The 14,145-nt window shown below is 44.8% G+C and overlaps 1 protein-coding gene across 1 annotated transcript in view; it reads left to right on the forward strand.

Annotated features, from left to right (window-relative positions):
• The window catches only part of LOC137432271 (chemerin-like receptor 2), a 39,403-nt gene extending 37,589 nt beyond the window's left edge, over nucleotides 1-1,814 (forward strand). The window contains exon 3 of the mRNA XM_068124066.2: nucleotides 914-1,814. Coding sequence (XP_067980167.1) covers nucleotides 914-1,534 — 621 coding nt within the window. The 3' untranslated portion in view covers nucleotides 1,535-1,814. The remainder of the gene's footprint in view (nucleotides 1-913) is intronic.
• The last annotated feature ends 12,331 nt before the right edge of the window (nucleotides 1,815-14,145 follow it).

Below are 14,145 nucleotides of genomic sequence, written 5' to 3' on the forward strand. Positions count from 1 at the left end.
AAAGTCGCCAATTCCACCAAAGTTGCCGACATTGTCAGATGAACCTTTTGGATGTGTAATCATTGTCCGAGTTTATACATCATACTAAAATACACAATTTGGTGTCTGTCTATCTGTCTCTCTGCCAGCAATGCATTCTGGGACTTATCCAATCGTTACTCGTCGTTGCTTATGCAATCTTAACCAAACTTGACAGGAGGACTAAGGGTCACACAATGGAGGTTGTAGCCTTAGACTTAATTCCCACCCCCTCCCAATCCCAAAGGGGTTCTTCCTCCTTGGACAAACACCATGTTAACGTGTATCATGGCGGTTCATGGGGCACCTCTACCAGAAGTAAAAGAAATATAACCGACAAACCTGGATGATTACCTTTTTTGGCACAAACACGTTGCTACTGATATTTAACATGAAACTGAAAGGGAGGAAACCAGATGTTCTTGAGGCATTTTGTGCTTAGTGCGTCACCCCAGAGCCCAGACGAACGGACCCGAGCCTAAATCTACTGTAATCTATATGCCACAGAGAGGATAATAACATGACCCTTACTGCTGCTCACACAGGGTGCGGTGTACTAGTTTTGTAAAACAAAAAAGAGCTGATGATCTGAGCTGATGATCTGAGCCATGTAAGAACCTATTTTAGTGATTTAGGAAGTTGTTGAACCATTCGATTTCATAATGATCTCTGGTCGATTGCACCTTCCAGGAGTGCGCAACTTTGGAGCATCTTCCTTTACAAGGAAGGCTCAATCGAGGCTCATGGAAGAGCTAAGCGACCGACAGGAGGTCGTAAAGTTGATGTTGTACTGATATCTTGTCCCAAATGTAAGAATGATCTTTTCTATCGGTCACTATCCAAAATAAATTAATGAACCCACCCTCCCCACGACCTTTTTGTGTGGTTTTCACAGAACCTGCATGAGTACATGGACTTCACCAGCATCACCCACTTCATTGTGTCACACGCCTTCATCACATTCGCCATTTATTTCATCGTGCCATTTACTGTCATGGGCGCCTGTTACTGTGGGGTGGCGAGGCACGTTCGCCAGGCCAGGTCCTCCGCTTTGGACCGCGACGATGCCAGGGTCGCCCGCGCCGCGACCCGCGCCACCCGCCTCGTGCTTCTCATCGTGGTGACGTTCTGCATTTGTTGGCTGCCTTTCTTCCTCACGCACCTCATCAGCGCCGGGCTTCTGATCAGCCAGCACCATGGGATCGTGGACTTTGCCGCACTTTTCCTGGCGAAGCTCATTTTGCTCGGCGTCGCGAACTCACACGCGTGCATAAACCCACTGCTCTACCTGTTCCTGGCCAAAGGCCTTCACCCTCGCTTCAAAACCACCTTCGTGCAACGTTACCTGGAGACCGTCTTGGCCGAGCGCTTCCCCTCCAGGGCCAGAAGCAAACGACGCCGGGAAGACGGAGATGAGGCGGAAGGCAGTAGCCAAGACACCCAGGCGACGGAGATGGTGGAGCAGCCAGATGAGGTGGAGGATCTAGGTATGACTGAGTGTAGGAATAATGAATAACGACCAATTGTCCCAATGTTTCAACATATAGCTTTATCTGAGGAATAAAAATGTAAGGGATTTCTTCCTTCAAGGTGTTTCTTCTGATCGACTTTATACCTTCCTGCAGCATTCCAAAAACATTGTTTGTGTTGTTCTTTTTACATATTTTAATCGATGCTCATGGGAGCACTTTGTAATGATGTTAGAGTACTTTGTGTACAATATCCAACATCCAATATGCATGTTGCATCAACTGGGGATTGGAAATAAATACCTACAACTTGTAGGTCAATGTTAATGGACAATTGCTGAATTTCATGGGACATATGATTCTAACTTTATTTCACCAAGAAAAGTGTTTGTTTGACACTCATACAAACGTGATTAGATTGTTACACACACACAGACACACACACACACACACACACACACACACACACACACACACACACACACACACACACACACGAGTGGGTCACATGCACACACACACACGCACACACACACACGAGTGGGTCACATGCACACACACACACACACACACACACACACACGGGAGTGGGTCACAAACACACACATACACACACACACACACATGGGGTAGTGGGTCACACACACACACATGGGGGAGTGGGTCACGCACATACACACACACACACACACACACGAGTGGGTCACTCACACACACACACACACATACACACACACGCACATATACACATACACACATACACACACACACATATACACATACACAGAGATTACCAACAAAGGACTCAATAGATTGGTACCAAAATCATCCCCCTTAAAGGAATTCAACACCATGAGCTTTGCAGCGGCACTGCTCGTTCAAGAATATGTAATAGGAAAACGACTTCACAAGAAGAGCAAATTGGACATATATATATGGACAGAGACCAGGCACCACCATGGAAACGGAGACTACAACAATCCAGAAAGAGTAATCTAAGCCCAAAAGCGAATGAGAAGAATCCAAAAATTAAAATAATACAAAATTGAAAATAAAGACCTAGAGGTAATGGATGCTGAAAGCAAACTCAAAATAGAGATAAGGATAAAAAAGGAGGATTAAAAAAAAATGCAACAAAGTCAACAAAAGGGGAAAACGAAACCGCAGATTTGAAAATAACCCGAAAATCCTCACCATCGGCCATGACCTTTCCTGAGCTGACCAGAAAGCAGAGCTGCCCTCCTAAACGAGGCACCACCTGGGCATCCTCTATCGATCCATGTCTTTGTTGGAAAATAAGAGCTACTCACAGTCTTCAAGGCCTTGTCCATATCTCATTGGAGTACTGCTCTCCACTATGGGCTAGTGCTCCAGCATGATATATGTCGATCTTGGATTCTGTGGCATATAAAACTCTCAAAATCATTGGAATCTCCCATGATGAAGCCGAAGCATAAAGTCTGTTACTTTCACATTGCAGGCAGGTTGATGGTCTATCTTTTTTCTACCATCTACCCTCCAATGTCAAGCCTGGTGTTGGCTTAACGGTTAGGGTGCTGGCTTGGGATGCCAGGGTCCTGAATTGAAATTCCAGTTGTTCGTTGAATTAACACCAGGTAGGGTTGACTCAGCCTGTCATCCTTCCAAGGTCAGCGAATTGAGTAGCAGGTTACTGGGATGAATGTGCTATTCGAGTGTCCTGCATAGGAGCGACGCCCTGACCAGGGTTGTGCCCAATGGTCAAGAAACTGCTTCGGCAGCCATAGGCATCTAATGATGCGGGAGTAGACATCATTCTCCAATATTGGTCCCACTGCTCTCCTCCAATCCTCCACAGAAACTCAATGATACACAATTACATGCATCCTTCCAATATGGGTTAAACCCATATTGGTTAAACCTCCAAAATCCAGGTTGATTACACCAATCTCGGCTCTTTTATTTCTCACTTCTCTTGTCTGTGGAACCATATATCCGAGGCCTTTTCTCTCACTTTTTCCCTCCAGGGCTTCAAGCAGATTCCAGGGCTCCACCATCTTGTGGTCAACCCCATCCTGATCGATTATCTTTATTACCCGAATAACACCCACCACACACTCCGCCGACGATGTGGGACGGTGCGGTGGCAGGCTTGGTGATCTATTTAATGGATGTGTCTGCAATAGGAAAGATGATGCCGTCATTACCAACATTCAGGCAGACTTCCTTGAGGTAGACACAAGAATATGGTTTGGGTGCTTCTAAACACCACTGGAAAGGACATCTTCGAAATCTGGGGCTTGTCAATGTACAGGTAAGTTTAAAATGATGACATTTAGGGGGTGGATAGGTGGGAGTTTGGAGCTTTATGAGTTGTGTCGGCCATTAGTGTGTGTATGCATGTACTGTTGCGGGGTCCGGAGGTACGAGGGGCCGCGGCGGTGAGAGCGTCGAATCCTAACCACTAGACCACACCTTCTGGATGCCGAGCGGTTTTGCACGGTGTGGAAAGGAGCCTTACCCCACGAGATTTATGGACCTGAGTCTAGCCAAATTCGGTCCCGGATGATGCTAGGCCAATGGAGAAAAGACGTACTGAACAGGTTGGAAGTAAGAACAAAATGTACAGCCTTTTATTTGGAAGGCAAAGAGAAAGAGACGAAGATTTACCTTAACAAATATTACCTAATAATAACCCCGACTTGGCGCCTTCACACTCTGACACACACACACACACACACACACACACACACACACACACACACACACACACACACACACACACACGGACAAAGGGCGTACCGATGTACGTGCTGGGATTGCCTCGCAATTGGCCACGTGGTCTGGTGTGCGCAGTTCGGTCCTCACGTGCAGCCTGGATGAGGTCAGGTCCGAAGGACGAACCGCCGCCTCGGAGTTGGCACGGACGAACTTCAGCACAGGCAGATGAACTTCAGCGCAGGTAGATGAACTTCAGCGCAGGTGAGTCTTGTAGAAAGCCAACGCTTGCAGGTCAGCCGGATGGTGCAAGAGATCGGCGCAGAAGCCAAGAACAAGAACACAAAGGCCAAACACGTGTCATGCGAGATGTGAAAAAGCAAGAGAGTGATGTCGTCCACGAGGCAAAGAGAGAACAGAGCAAGAGGTCGTCGACGTGGCGAAATCCCAGGCAAAAGAGACTGAAATTGCGATCCGCGTGGGCTTTTACCAGATCCGCCCACGCCCCTCAAAATGTTCCAGAGCCTCCCATTGGCTGAGGCTTGTCGCATCATGGCGACGTGTTCCTGCCCCCTCACTGGTCACGTGGGCCTGTGCTTCTGGCCACGCCGTTCTGCTTATGAAAAACATGGCTTCCCTGAACCACACAAGGGTTTGACAACCTGCCTAACTCAATGCATATTTGGTCTTTTTTTACTATACAATGGGAAAGGGCTAATCTCTACATTCAATAAAACATAAATAACTAATGCAGGCTACATGTTGTCATGCAATTTAACTATAGGGGGTTTGCCTTTATAACACAACCACAACAGTATATATGTATATATATGTGTGTGTATATATTGTTACGTTTGTGGGGGGTGGGTAATGAAATACCTTCGTCCAGATAGAATTGTATAGATTAGCATGCCCAGAATGTCATGAAGAAGAAGAATAACCTCCATGTAACTGAGTAGGGAATCCGTTGGGCCACATGTCCGGTAAGATAGTATATGTGTCTCCATGCGGGGGGTGGAGCTATGCAAATTAGGGTAGGGCTTAAGAATAATCCCCAGTGTATAATTGCCCTTGTGATTTTTCCCTTCTATATATATAAAGTAGAGTTGGCCTCTGTGTCTGTATCCTGATGTATCTATGATCTCTAAGATCTCGAGAACCCGTGGACGGATTTGCGAGCGGAAAGTACTGTTCGACTCGGGATGGTCCCAGGAATGTCACGGAGACATAAACATTTAAAAAATTTCGGGTTTTAAAATTAGCGTATTATTAGCACTAGCAGAAGAGAGAGGGATTCGAAGGGAGGGAGCGCAGCGCTTCTAGCGCTTCTGACTACAGCACACCTTAAAATTAAAAAAACTTCGGGTCTACAATCTCTAAGATCTCGAGAACCCGTGGACGGATTTGCGAGCGGAAAGTACTGTTCGACTCGGGATGGTCCCAGGAATGTCACGGAGACATAAACATTTATAATCACTTGCTAGCGAATAAATAATAACGCATAAATACCTTTCAGCAGCGCGTAAAATAATCTTTCGTTTCAAGTCACTCTCACAAATAGCTTTCCGGAAATGACGGGTCGAAGTGGTCGAGCTGTTAGCATGACGCCTTATCTTTTCAGAGTCCGGGGTTCGAATCACCCCTCTGACATTTATTTTTCGCTTTTATCACGTCCTTTCCCGCACAATTTTTGGGACAGATCCCGTTGAGTGTTTTATTAAAGTTATTGTTTTGTCTTTCTTTTTTATTGTTTTCATGTTTATTTGGCTTGAAACAAAAAAATTATGCCGCCGTTAGGCGTTATGACATCCGATCATAATGCAGCTAATTAGCTTCTAAAAACCAAGAGTCTGCCGTCTATCTATATATATAAAGTAGAGTTGGTCCTGATCTATGTATCTATGATCTCTAAGATCTCGAGAACCCGTGGACGGATTTGCGAGCGGAAAGTACTGTTCGACTCGGGATGGTCCCAGGAATGTTCCCAGGAATGTCACGGAGACATAAACATTTAAAAAATTTCGGGTTTTAAAATTAGCGTATTATTAGCACTAGCAGAAGAGAGAGGGATTCGAAGGGAGGGAGCGCAGCGCTTCTAGCGCTTCTGACTACAGCACACCTTAAAATTAAAAAAACTTCGGGTTTTAAAATTAGTGTGTTACGCGTAATTAGCGCTAGCAGAAGAGGGAGGGAATCTAAGGGAGGGAGCGCAGTGCTCCCTCCAGCGCTTCTGTTAGCGTAATTAGCGTATTTCGGAACGTTAATTTTTCAACTTCATTATTCGGAATCAGTACGTCCCAGAGAACCTTCGTAACGTTAATTTTTCAACTTCATCCGATTGACATGGGACCAACGGCATGTGACAAAGAGTGAAACATACAGGCTACATTTATTTGACGACAATGAGTTCCGACTTCCGACCTCGGTGGGATGACAGGCTGAGTCAACCCCCCTGGTGTGAAGGGGGAGGAGGAGGGGAGGGGGGAAGAGAAGGGAAGGGAACGAGGGGGGAAGGGATGGAGGGGGGGAGGGGGAGGGGGAAGGGGGAGGGGGAGGGGGAAGGGGGGAGGGGAGGGGGGGGAGGGAAAGGGGGGGGAGGGGAGGGGAGGGGCCCTTCTTCCCCTGGGCACCCCGCACCCTTCCTCTCCCCTTCCCCTTCCCCCTCCCCCCCTTCCCCTCTCCCCCCCATTCCCCTCCCCTCCTCTTCCCCTCCCCTCCCTCCTCTCCCCGCTTCCCCCTCCCCCCTCCCCCCCGTTCCCCTCCCCTCCTCTTCCCCCTCCCCCTCCTCCTCCCACTCCCGTGCAAAGCCGGGTACCTCTGCTAGTCGTTCTTATAAAGCACACCTCGGCCAGCCTTGACCTCAGCACATTACAACACAGACAAGCCTGACAGAAAACCCATCACAATTGCCGATCGGCAAGGGGAACCCCGCCCCCAAATGTTCTCAATGGGCATCAAGAAAGGCCGTGAGGCCCCGCCCCAAAAGGAACGATTGGTCAGGCCATGGACTGAAGTGATGGGGTGTGGGTGATTGGTTTGAGGGTGACGTCAGCAAAAAGAGGGGAGGGTGCGTTGGGTTTGGGTTGTCATGGTTAGGGCACACACATACACACAAATACATATATATATATATATATATATATATATTATATATATATATATATATATAATATATATATATATATATATATATATATATATATATATATATATATATATATTATATATATATCAGTCACTATGCGACCTTCATATCATCAGTGGAGAACCGCCAGCAAGGATGTCCCATACAGCTGCTGCCTGCACCTTGCTGGGAGCGATACTGCACCTTGCTTGCCTTGCAGGCAAGGCGGACGTGCATGGCGATGACGTCATGTTGTCCGCTCATTAGGTTGGAGAACCAGATTACAGATACACATAATATATATATATATATATATATATATATATATACATTTATATATATATATATATAATATATATATATATATAGTATATATATATATATATATATATATATACTGTATGTATATATATATATATATATATATATATATATAATTATATATATATATAACTGTAAGAAATAGTAGAAACTCCACAGTACGAGCAGGGCGTCTCATTTGCATTGAATAAATAATCGTTAGATTAAATAAGACGCGGACGTAGCTTCAGGACGTCGATCTTTAATTGTCGACAAGCTTTCGACCAACAAAGGTCTTCTTCTGAGTCGGCCCCAAGATATATATATATATATATAAATATATATATACTATAGGGGGTATATACATACATACATACATGTATATATATATATTTAGGCTGGCTCAATAGCACTCGTGTATATATATATAAATATATATATATATATATATATATATACACACACACATACACTAACATTCGGGGTCTGCCGAGTAGGCATGTAAGACATCGGCCATTATAAAGCTCGCAGTGTTAAGTGTAGAAAGTTCTGAGGAGATTACGGCTGGCTCAATAGCGCAGTGGGCTGTTGACGTGTAATCAATGGAGGTCCGTGGTTCGAGTCCCGTATTGGGTCAGAATTCCCCACGCAGGAATTTGATTTAAAAAAAAAAAAAAAAAAAAATATATATATATATATATACAGTCACGTGAAAAAGTAAGTACACCCCATGTAAAGTTTTGACTTTTTCAACATATTTCAACATACAGCTATTTGATCTTCATTTCAATAATATTGATAGATAAAGGTGATATAATATAACAAATATCATGAAACATTTACATTTTGTAGTCCATTGTATAATTTAAATAAACATGAATGCAAATTTCGCATGTGGAAAAAGTAAGTACACCCCTGGCTCTAATAGGTGGTATTGCCCCCTTTGGCAGAAACAACCTAAAGAAGGCGTTTCTTATAACTGTCTACCAGTCTCTGACATCGACTGGGAGAAATTTTTACCCACTCATCCATGCAGAATTCTTTCAGCTGTGCGATGTTTGAGGGGTTTCTTGCATGCACAGCTCGTTTCAAATTCCCCCACAACATCTCGATGGGATTTAGATCCAGGCTTTGACTTGGCCATTCCAGAACCCTCCATTTCTTTCTTTTCAGCCATTCCTTAGTGGATTTACTGGTTTGTTTAGGGTCATTGTCATGTTGCAAGGTCCACCTTTGGTTGAGCATCAACTTTCCGACAGATGGCCTCACATTATCCTCAAGCACCCTCTGGTACAATGAAGAATTCATAGTGGATTCTATGAGGGTGAGCTGCCCAGGCCCTGATGCAGCAAAGCTGCCCCAAACCATAATATTTCCACCACCATGCTTTACAGTTGGTATCAGGTTCTTGTGGTCAAATGCTGTCTTTGGTTTTCGCCAAACATGTCTTATGGTACTGTGGCCAAATAGCTCTACCTTTGACTCATCTGTCCAGAGCACATTGCTCCAGAAGTGCTGGTCTTTGCTGAGGTGTTCATTGGCAAACTTTAGTCTTGCCCTGATGTTCTTTCTGGACAACAAAGGTTTCCTCCTGGCACACCTCCCATGTAGATCAAATTTGTGCAGCCTCTTTCTAATGGTAGACACATGCACTTTTATATCAACAGTGGAAAGAGCTACCTGTAGGTCCCGTGATGACATTCTGGGGGCTCTTAGAGACGTCTTTCAGCATCTTGCGGTCTGTTCTCGGGCTGAACTTGCTGGGACGGCCTGGCCTGAACAAGTTGGCAGTTGTTTGGAATCTTCTCCACTTGTCGATGAACTTCCGGACAGTCAAATGATTGATTTCAAATTGTTTGGAGATCTTTTAAAATCCCTTCCCAGACTCGTAGGCATCTATAACCTTCTTTCTGAAGGCCTCAGAGAGCTCTTTTGATCTAGGCATGGTGACGCCGCACACTTCAACAACAAAGAGCAAACCAAACTAAATGTCTGAGGTTTAAATAAGACAGGTTCCTCCAAGATCCTCTCTAACGATGTTCTAATCATTTGCACCTGAGCTGGTGCACCTGATTCTAATTTTAGGTATTTGAAGTAGTGATAAATGTAGCGCTGTACTTACTTTTTCCACATGCGAAATTTGCATTTATGTTTATTTAAATTCTACAATGGACTACAAAATGTAAATGTTTCATGATATTCGTTATATTATATCACCTTTATCTATCAATATTGTTGAAATGAAGATCAAATTGCTGTATGTTGAAATATGTTGAAAAAGTCAAAACTTTACATGGGGTGTACTTACTTTTTCACGTGACTGTATATACAGACTTGTCATTTAATATGGAATATATATTTTTTCTTGACTTGGGTTTACTTTCTTAACTCAGTATATCAATCTGGTGAGTTTCTTTTACACTTTGGTGATTTATTTGTTAAAAGAACCATGTCACTGATTGTCTGTCGCAGCAAGAAGTCAACAACAGGATTATATCACAGGTGGCGTGGCAAAATGTACGGACAGGTGCATTTGATGATTGGCTTCCCAGTCGGGTATACAAGGGTTGTTGCGTTCTGTATTAGTGGAAAACAACTGCTGCACATCTCCAAAAGTTATTGCCGCTTCCTCTGGAGATGGTCCGTCAACTCGGCAATGCTGTTTGTCATGGAGTGGTGGCTTTGCGAAATTACGGCATGAAACAGCGTGCTATTGCTCGGCAGTATGGCATCACTCAAGGTCAGGTGTCAAAGATCCTGAAACGAAATGCTCAGAGGGGTGTCCCTACTCCAATACCGAGGCCAGGACGTCCCCGCAGAACCACAAGGAGGGATGATCGCCAGCTGCACCGGTTAGTCCGCAATGGCCGTACCAAGTCAGCTAATCGGCTTAGGGCTGAGTGGCAGCAACTGACAAATGTGCCTGTATCCAGAAGGCTAGTCAACCAACGACTGGTTCAAGCAGGCCAAAGCCCAACCGGAGTAGGCCAAAACACACCTGAACAAGCCAAAATCGTTCTGGGAGAATATCCCGTGGACAGATGAGACCAAATTAGAGCGTTTTTGGTAAAGCACATCATCTCGATGTTTACAGAAAACAAAATAAAGCTTTAAAAGAAAAGAACACCTTCCCGACAGTTAAACATGGAGTTGCACACACACATAAACATTCAGTGATGTTTTGGGGTTGCTGTGCTGCCTCCGGCACTGGGTGTCTTCAATGTGTGCATGGCATCATGAATTCAGGAGGTAACCAAGATATTCTGGAGTGCAATGTTGAAGCTAATGTCAGAAAGCTGGGTCTCCGTCGAAGGTCATGGGTCTTGCAGCTAACAACTCAGGACAATGACCGCAAACACACTTCAAAAAGCACCCAGGAATGGTTCAAGACAAAACGCTGGACTGTTCTGAAATGGCCAGCAATGAGTCCAGATCTAAATCCCATTGAACACCTGTGGGGAGATCTGAAAACAGCAGTTGGGAGAAGGAACCGTTCAAATCTGGGAGAACTGGAGCAGTTTTCCAAGAAGAGTGGCCCAAACTGTCAGTAGAGAAGTGTAGGAAGCTCGTTCATGGCTATAGGAAGCGCTTGACTGCAGGTATTTTGTCCAAAGTCCGTGCTACCAAATATTAAGTCTAGGGTGTCAATAATTTTGCCAATGCCATTTCTTTTTGTTTTCTGATTTAAAAGGATATATTAAGTTCTGAATCAAAAACAAAGGTTCTGTAATATTAACAGTGAAATAAAGAATTGTGGAGACCAAATACTTTTGTCAATTTAATCTTATTTTTTAGAGAAAATTGTGAGTTATTTGAAAAAGTGTAAGGGTGTCAATATTTTTGGTCACGACTGTGTACACAGTATCGAAGGGAGGTGTGCATGCTGGACTACCCAAGATAATTAAGAGATATGTGCCCAAGTTTCTCAACACAACAAAGGAACATAAGATCGGTCCTGACAAATGTCCAGTATAGATCAGGATGCCATGGAAAAGGAGAATCATCACGAAGGTTTGAAGAACATATCAAACGTACAGTATCAAACACGTACCTGGCTGTGCAACCTCGAGTAATCTTCACTTCTCACTGTCTGCTCACGTCAGTCAACAAGGATGTGCGACCCACCTCACAAATGAGCAATGTCATCCATGAGTTTAAGTGAAAAAGTGAAGCTCGGTACGTGGGCCGCACAACACAATAGTCTACTTGCCAGCAATGTGAACCCGGAAATGTTGAGTACCCCAAAGTTTTAAGTTAGAAATGTACAGTATGGGTCCCCAGCACTTAGAAACTGCCGGATGCTAACTTGCATATGTTGGGCAATTAGCAAAATTAGCATTAATAGCATTAACCCTATCAAACATAGGCCTGGGACACTGAAATTTCTGTTTCGCTCTATTGCTCCACTTTTATTCACAGGTATTAGAGGTAACAAAGGCAAGTACCATACCAAACTAGAATAATATGACTATGGGTAAATAATATCCTCAAAATTAAAACACAAGTATACCCAAAATTATCAGAGCTGAAAAATATGTGCACGAGTTACACAACATAAAACTTCCATCAAGAAAGAGCGTCTTGCACTTCTACTACTCTGCACTGTTATGAAGCATATCCTCATTATAAAACTCATCCTCATCGTCTTCATCTTCTTCTCCTGACTCTACATTCTTGTCATATTGCTCTTCTTGCTGTGAGTGTGTGAGTGTGTTGCAACATGTACTATCAGAGCCTTTGCAGAAGCAGTAACTCGTACAGGCCAGGCCTGCAGCTACACAGCTGCACTTTGCTGTTAAACAGGGCTTCAACCCAGCTTTGCAGCTACAGCTGATCATTTCCAACACGGCAGGAGGAGCAACGGGGCTTGCATCCAGGATGGGCATGATGACTTCCTCTCCCTTCTCACCTTCCTTCTTATTCCATCCAAACTCTGTTATGTCCACAGCTGGTGGGTCAGGGCAGTCTGCTGCTTTCCAAAGCAGCACCTGTAGATGGGCACGCCGTCCATGGAGGAGAGCGTTGTGCTCTGTAAGAGGCAGTGTCTTCAGTGCTGGGGGGGTTTTGCGCTTTCGGTAGATGTCATATCTGGCGACGTTCAGAGATGCCGACTCCCTCTCGTTGTACAGAGCCAGGAAGAAACCACTCACTGCCTCTGTAATCTGTAAATCAGTAGCTCCCTCCTCTCCGATGAAGTGAAGCAGGTCACCAGGTACTACTCTCATGGCCTTGAGTGCGGACACCTTCCCTTTCCCCGCGGGATAGGAGGTGGTGTCACATCCGGAGAGAGCATGCATAGCCAGGATGGAGCGACACTGGTCACCGAGATTCTGCTGGATTCTGCACAAACTGAGTGGCCATGGCATGGGTCGTGCGGCGACCATTGGGTGTGAAGACCACAAGATCAAAATTATCACCCCAACTGTGGATAGGGCCGATGTGCCTCTCCAGGCCGACTGCGCGCAGGAACTTATCTGGGTCCTCAGAAGTATATTTGGCAGCTGACTTCCGGAACCGTAGGACTTCATCGTAGGTAGTGACAATGCCATGCTCATGTAGGTTCTGAACCAGTTCTGAGCTGCCATACTTGTGGTGGAGTTTGACAGCAAGCCCCAGAGTTATCTGATTCCAGCTCCTACTGATGTGCTGCTGGATGCATTGAGCGAGTGTAAGTGATGGTTTAGTCACTTTTCCTTCCTTGGACACGAGACTGGAGACAAGCTTCAGAAGGGTTGGACTTGTGGCTTGAATGACCTTGTCATGTCGGAAGCTGCCAAGGTCATATTGATGGGGCAAGGGAATATTCCGGACCTCTGCTTGCACTCTCCTGACAAGTTTGGTGACATCATCATCAGCACTAGAGGTTTCAGCTTGTTTTACTAGTTTGAGTGACTTACCAACGCACTGTCTAAAGCCAACAATAGTATCGCACACTTCAACCCTAAGTACAACTATAGTGTCACCATAATAATCACACAAGTTGGATAACATCTGCTTCCTGCAGTGGTCCCCGGAATTAATTACATATACATCATGTAACTCTGACACAGTCCAGGTGAACGACTTGTTTGCATTCTTTTGGTCAATGACAGCAGCTAAGCAGCTATCAACTGGTTTACAACTATCACTTGCACTTGAGTCAATAGACACCTTCCTAAAGTCATTGTAGCACTTGGTGTGATACTGCGCATCAGCTGCAGGCAGCTCCACGACGCCATTCACCCGTAGCGCCACTACCTCAGCCCAGTCATCCTGGCGCTCATCACATTTAGACAATATGACGTCTCTGAAGGGTGGAATACCTCGTCTGTCTACAGTCTGGCATTGTTTAACTGGCTTCCACCTTTCAGGGTGTTTGGGGTCTTTTGGTTCACAAATGAGACCACAGAACAGACAGTCTTTCGAATACTCGAAGGCAGATACTTTAGAGCGAAGAATTCGCTTTCCTGGCTGATAGTAAGGGAAGCATGAAAATCTGTTAACTAAATTGTTACCAAAAAATTTCTTCACCAATATGTTTGTAAAGGTGTGTAATAA

The sequence above is a fragment of the Myxine glutinosa genome, chromosome 8 (genome assembly GCF_964187855.1).
Source record: "Myxine glutinosa chromosome 8, kmMyxGlut1.1, whole genome shotgun sequence".
Classification (NCBI taxonomy): Eukaryota; Metazoa; Chordata; class Myxini; order Myxiniformes; family Myxinidae; genus Myxine; species Myxine glutinosa.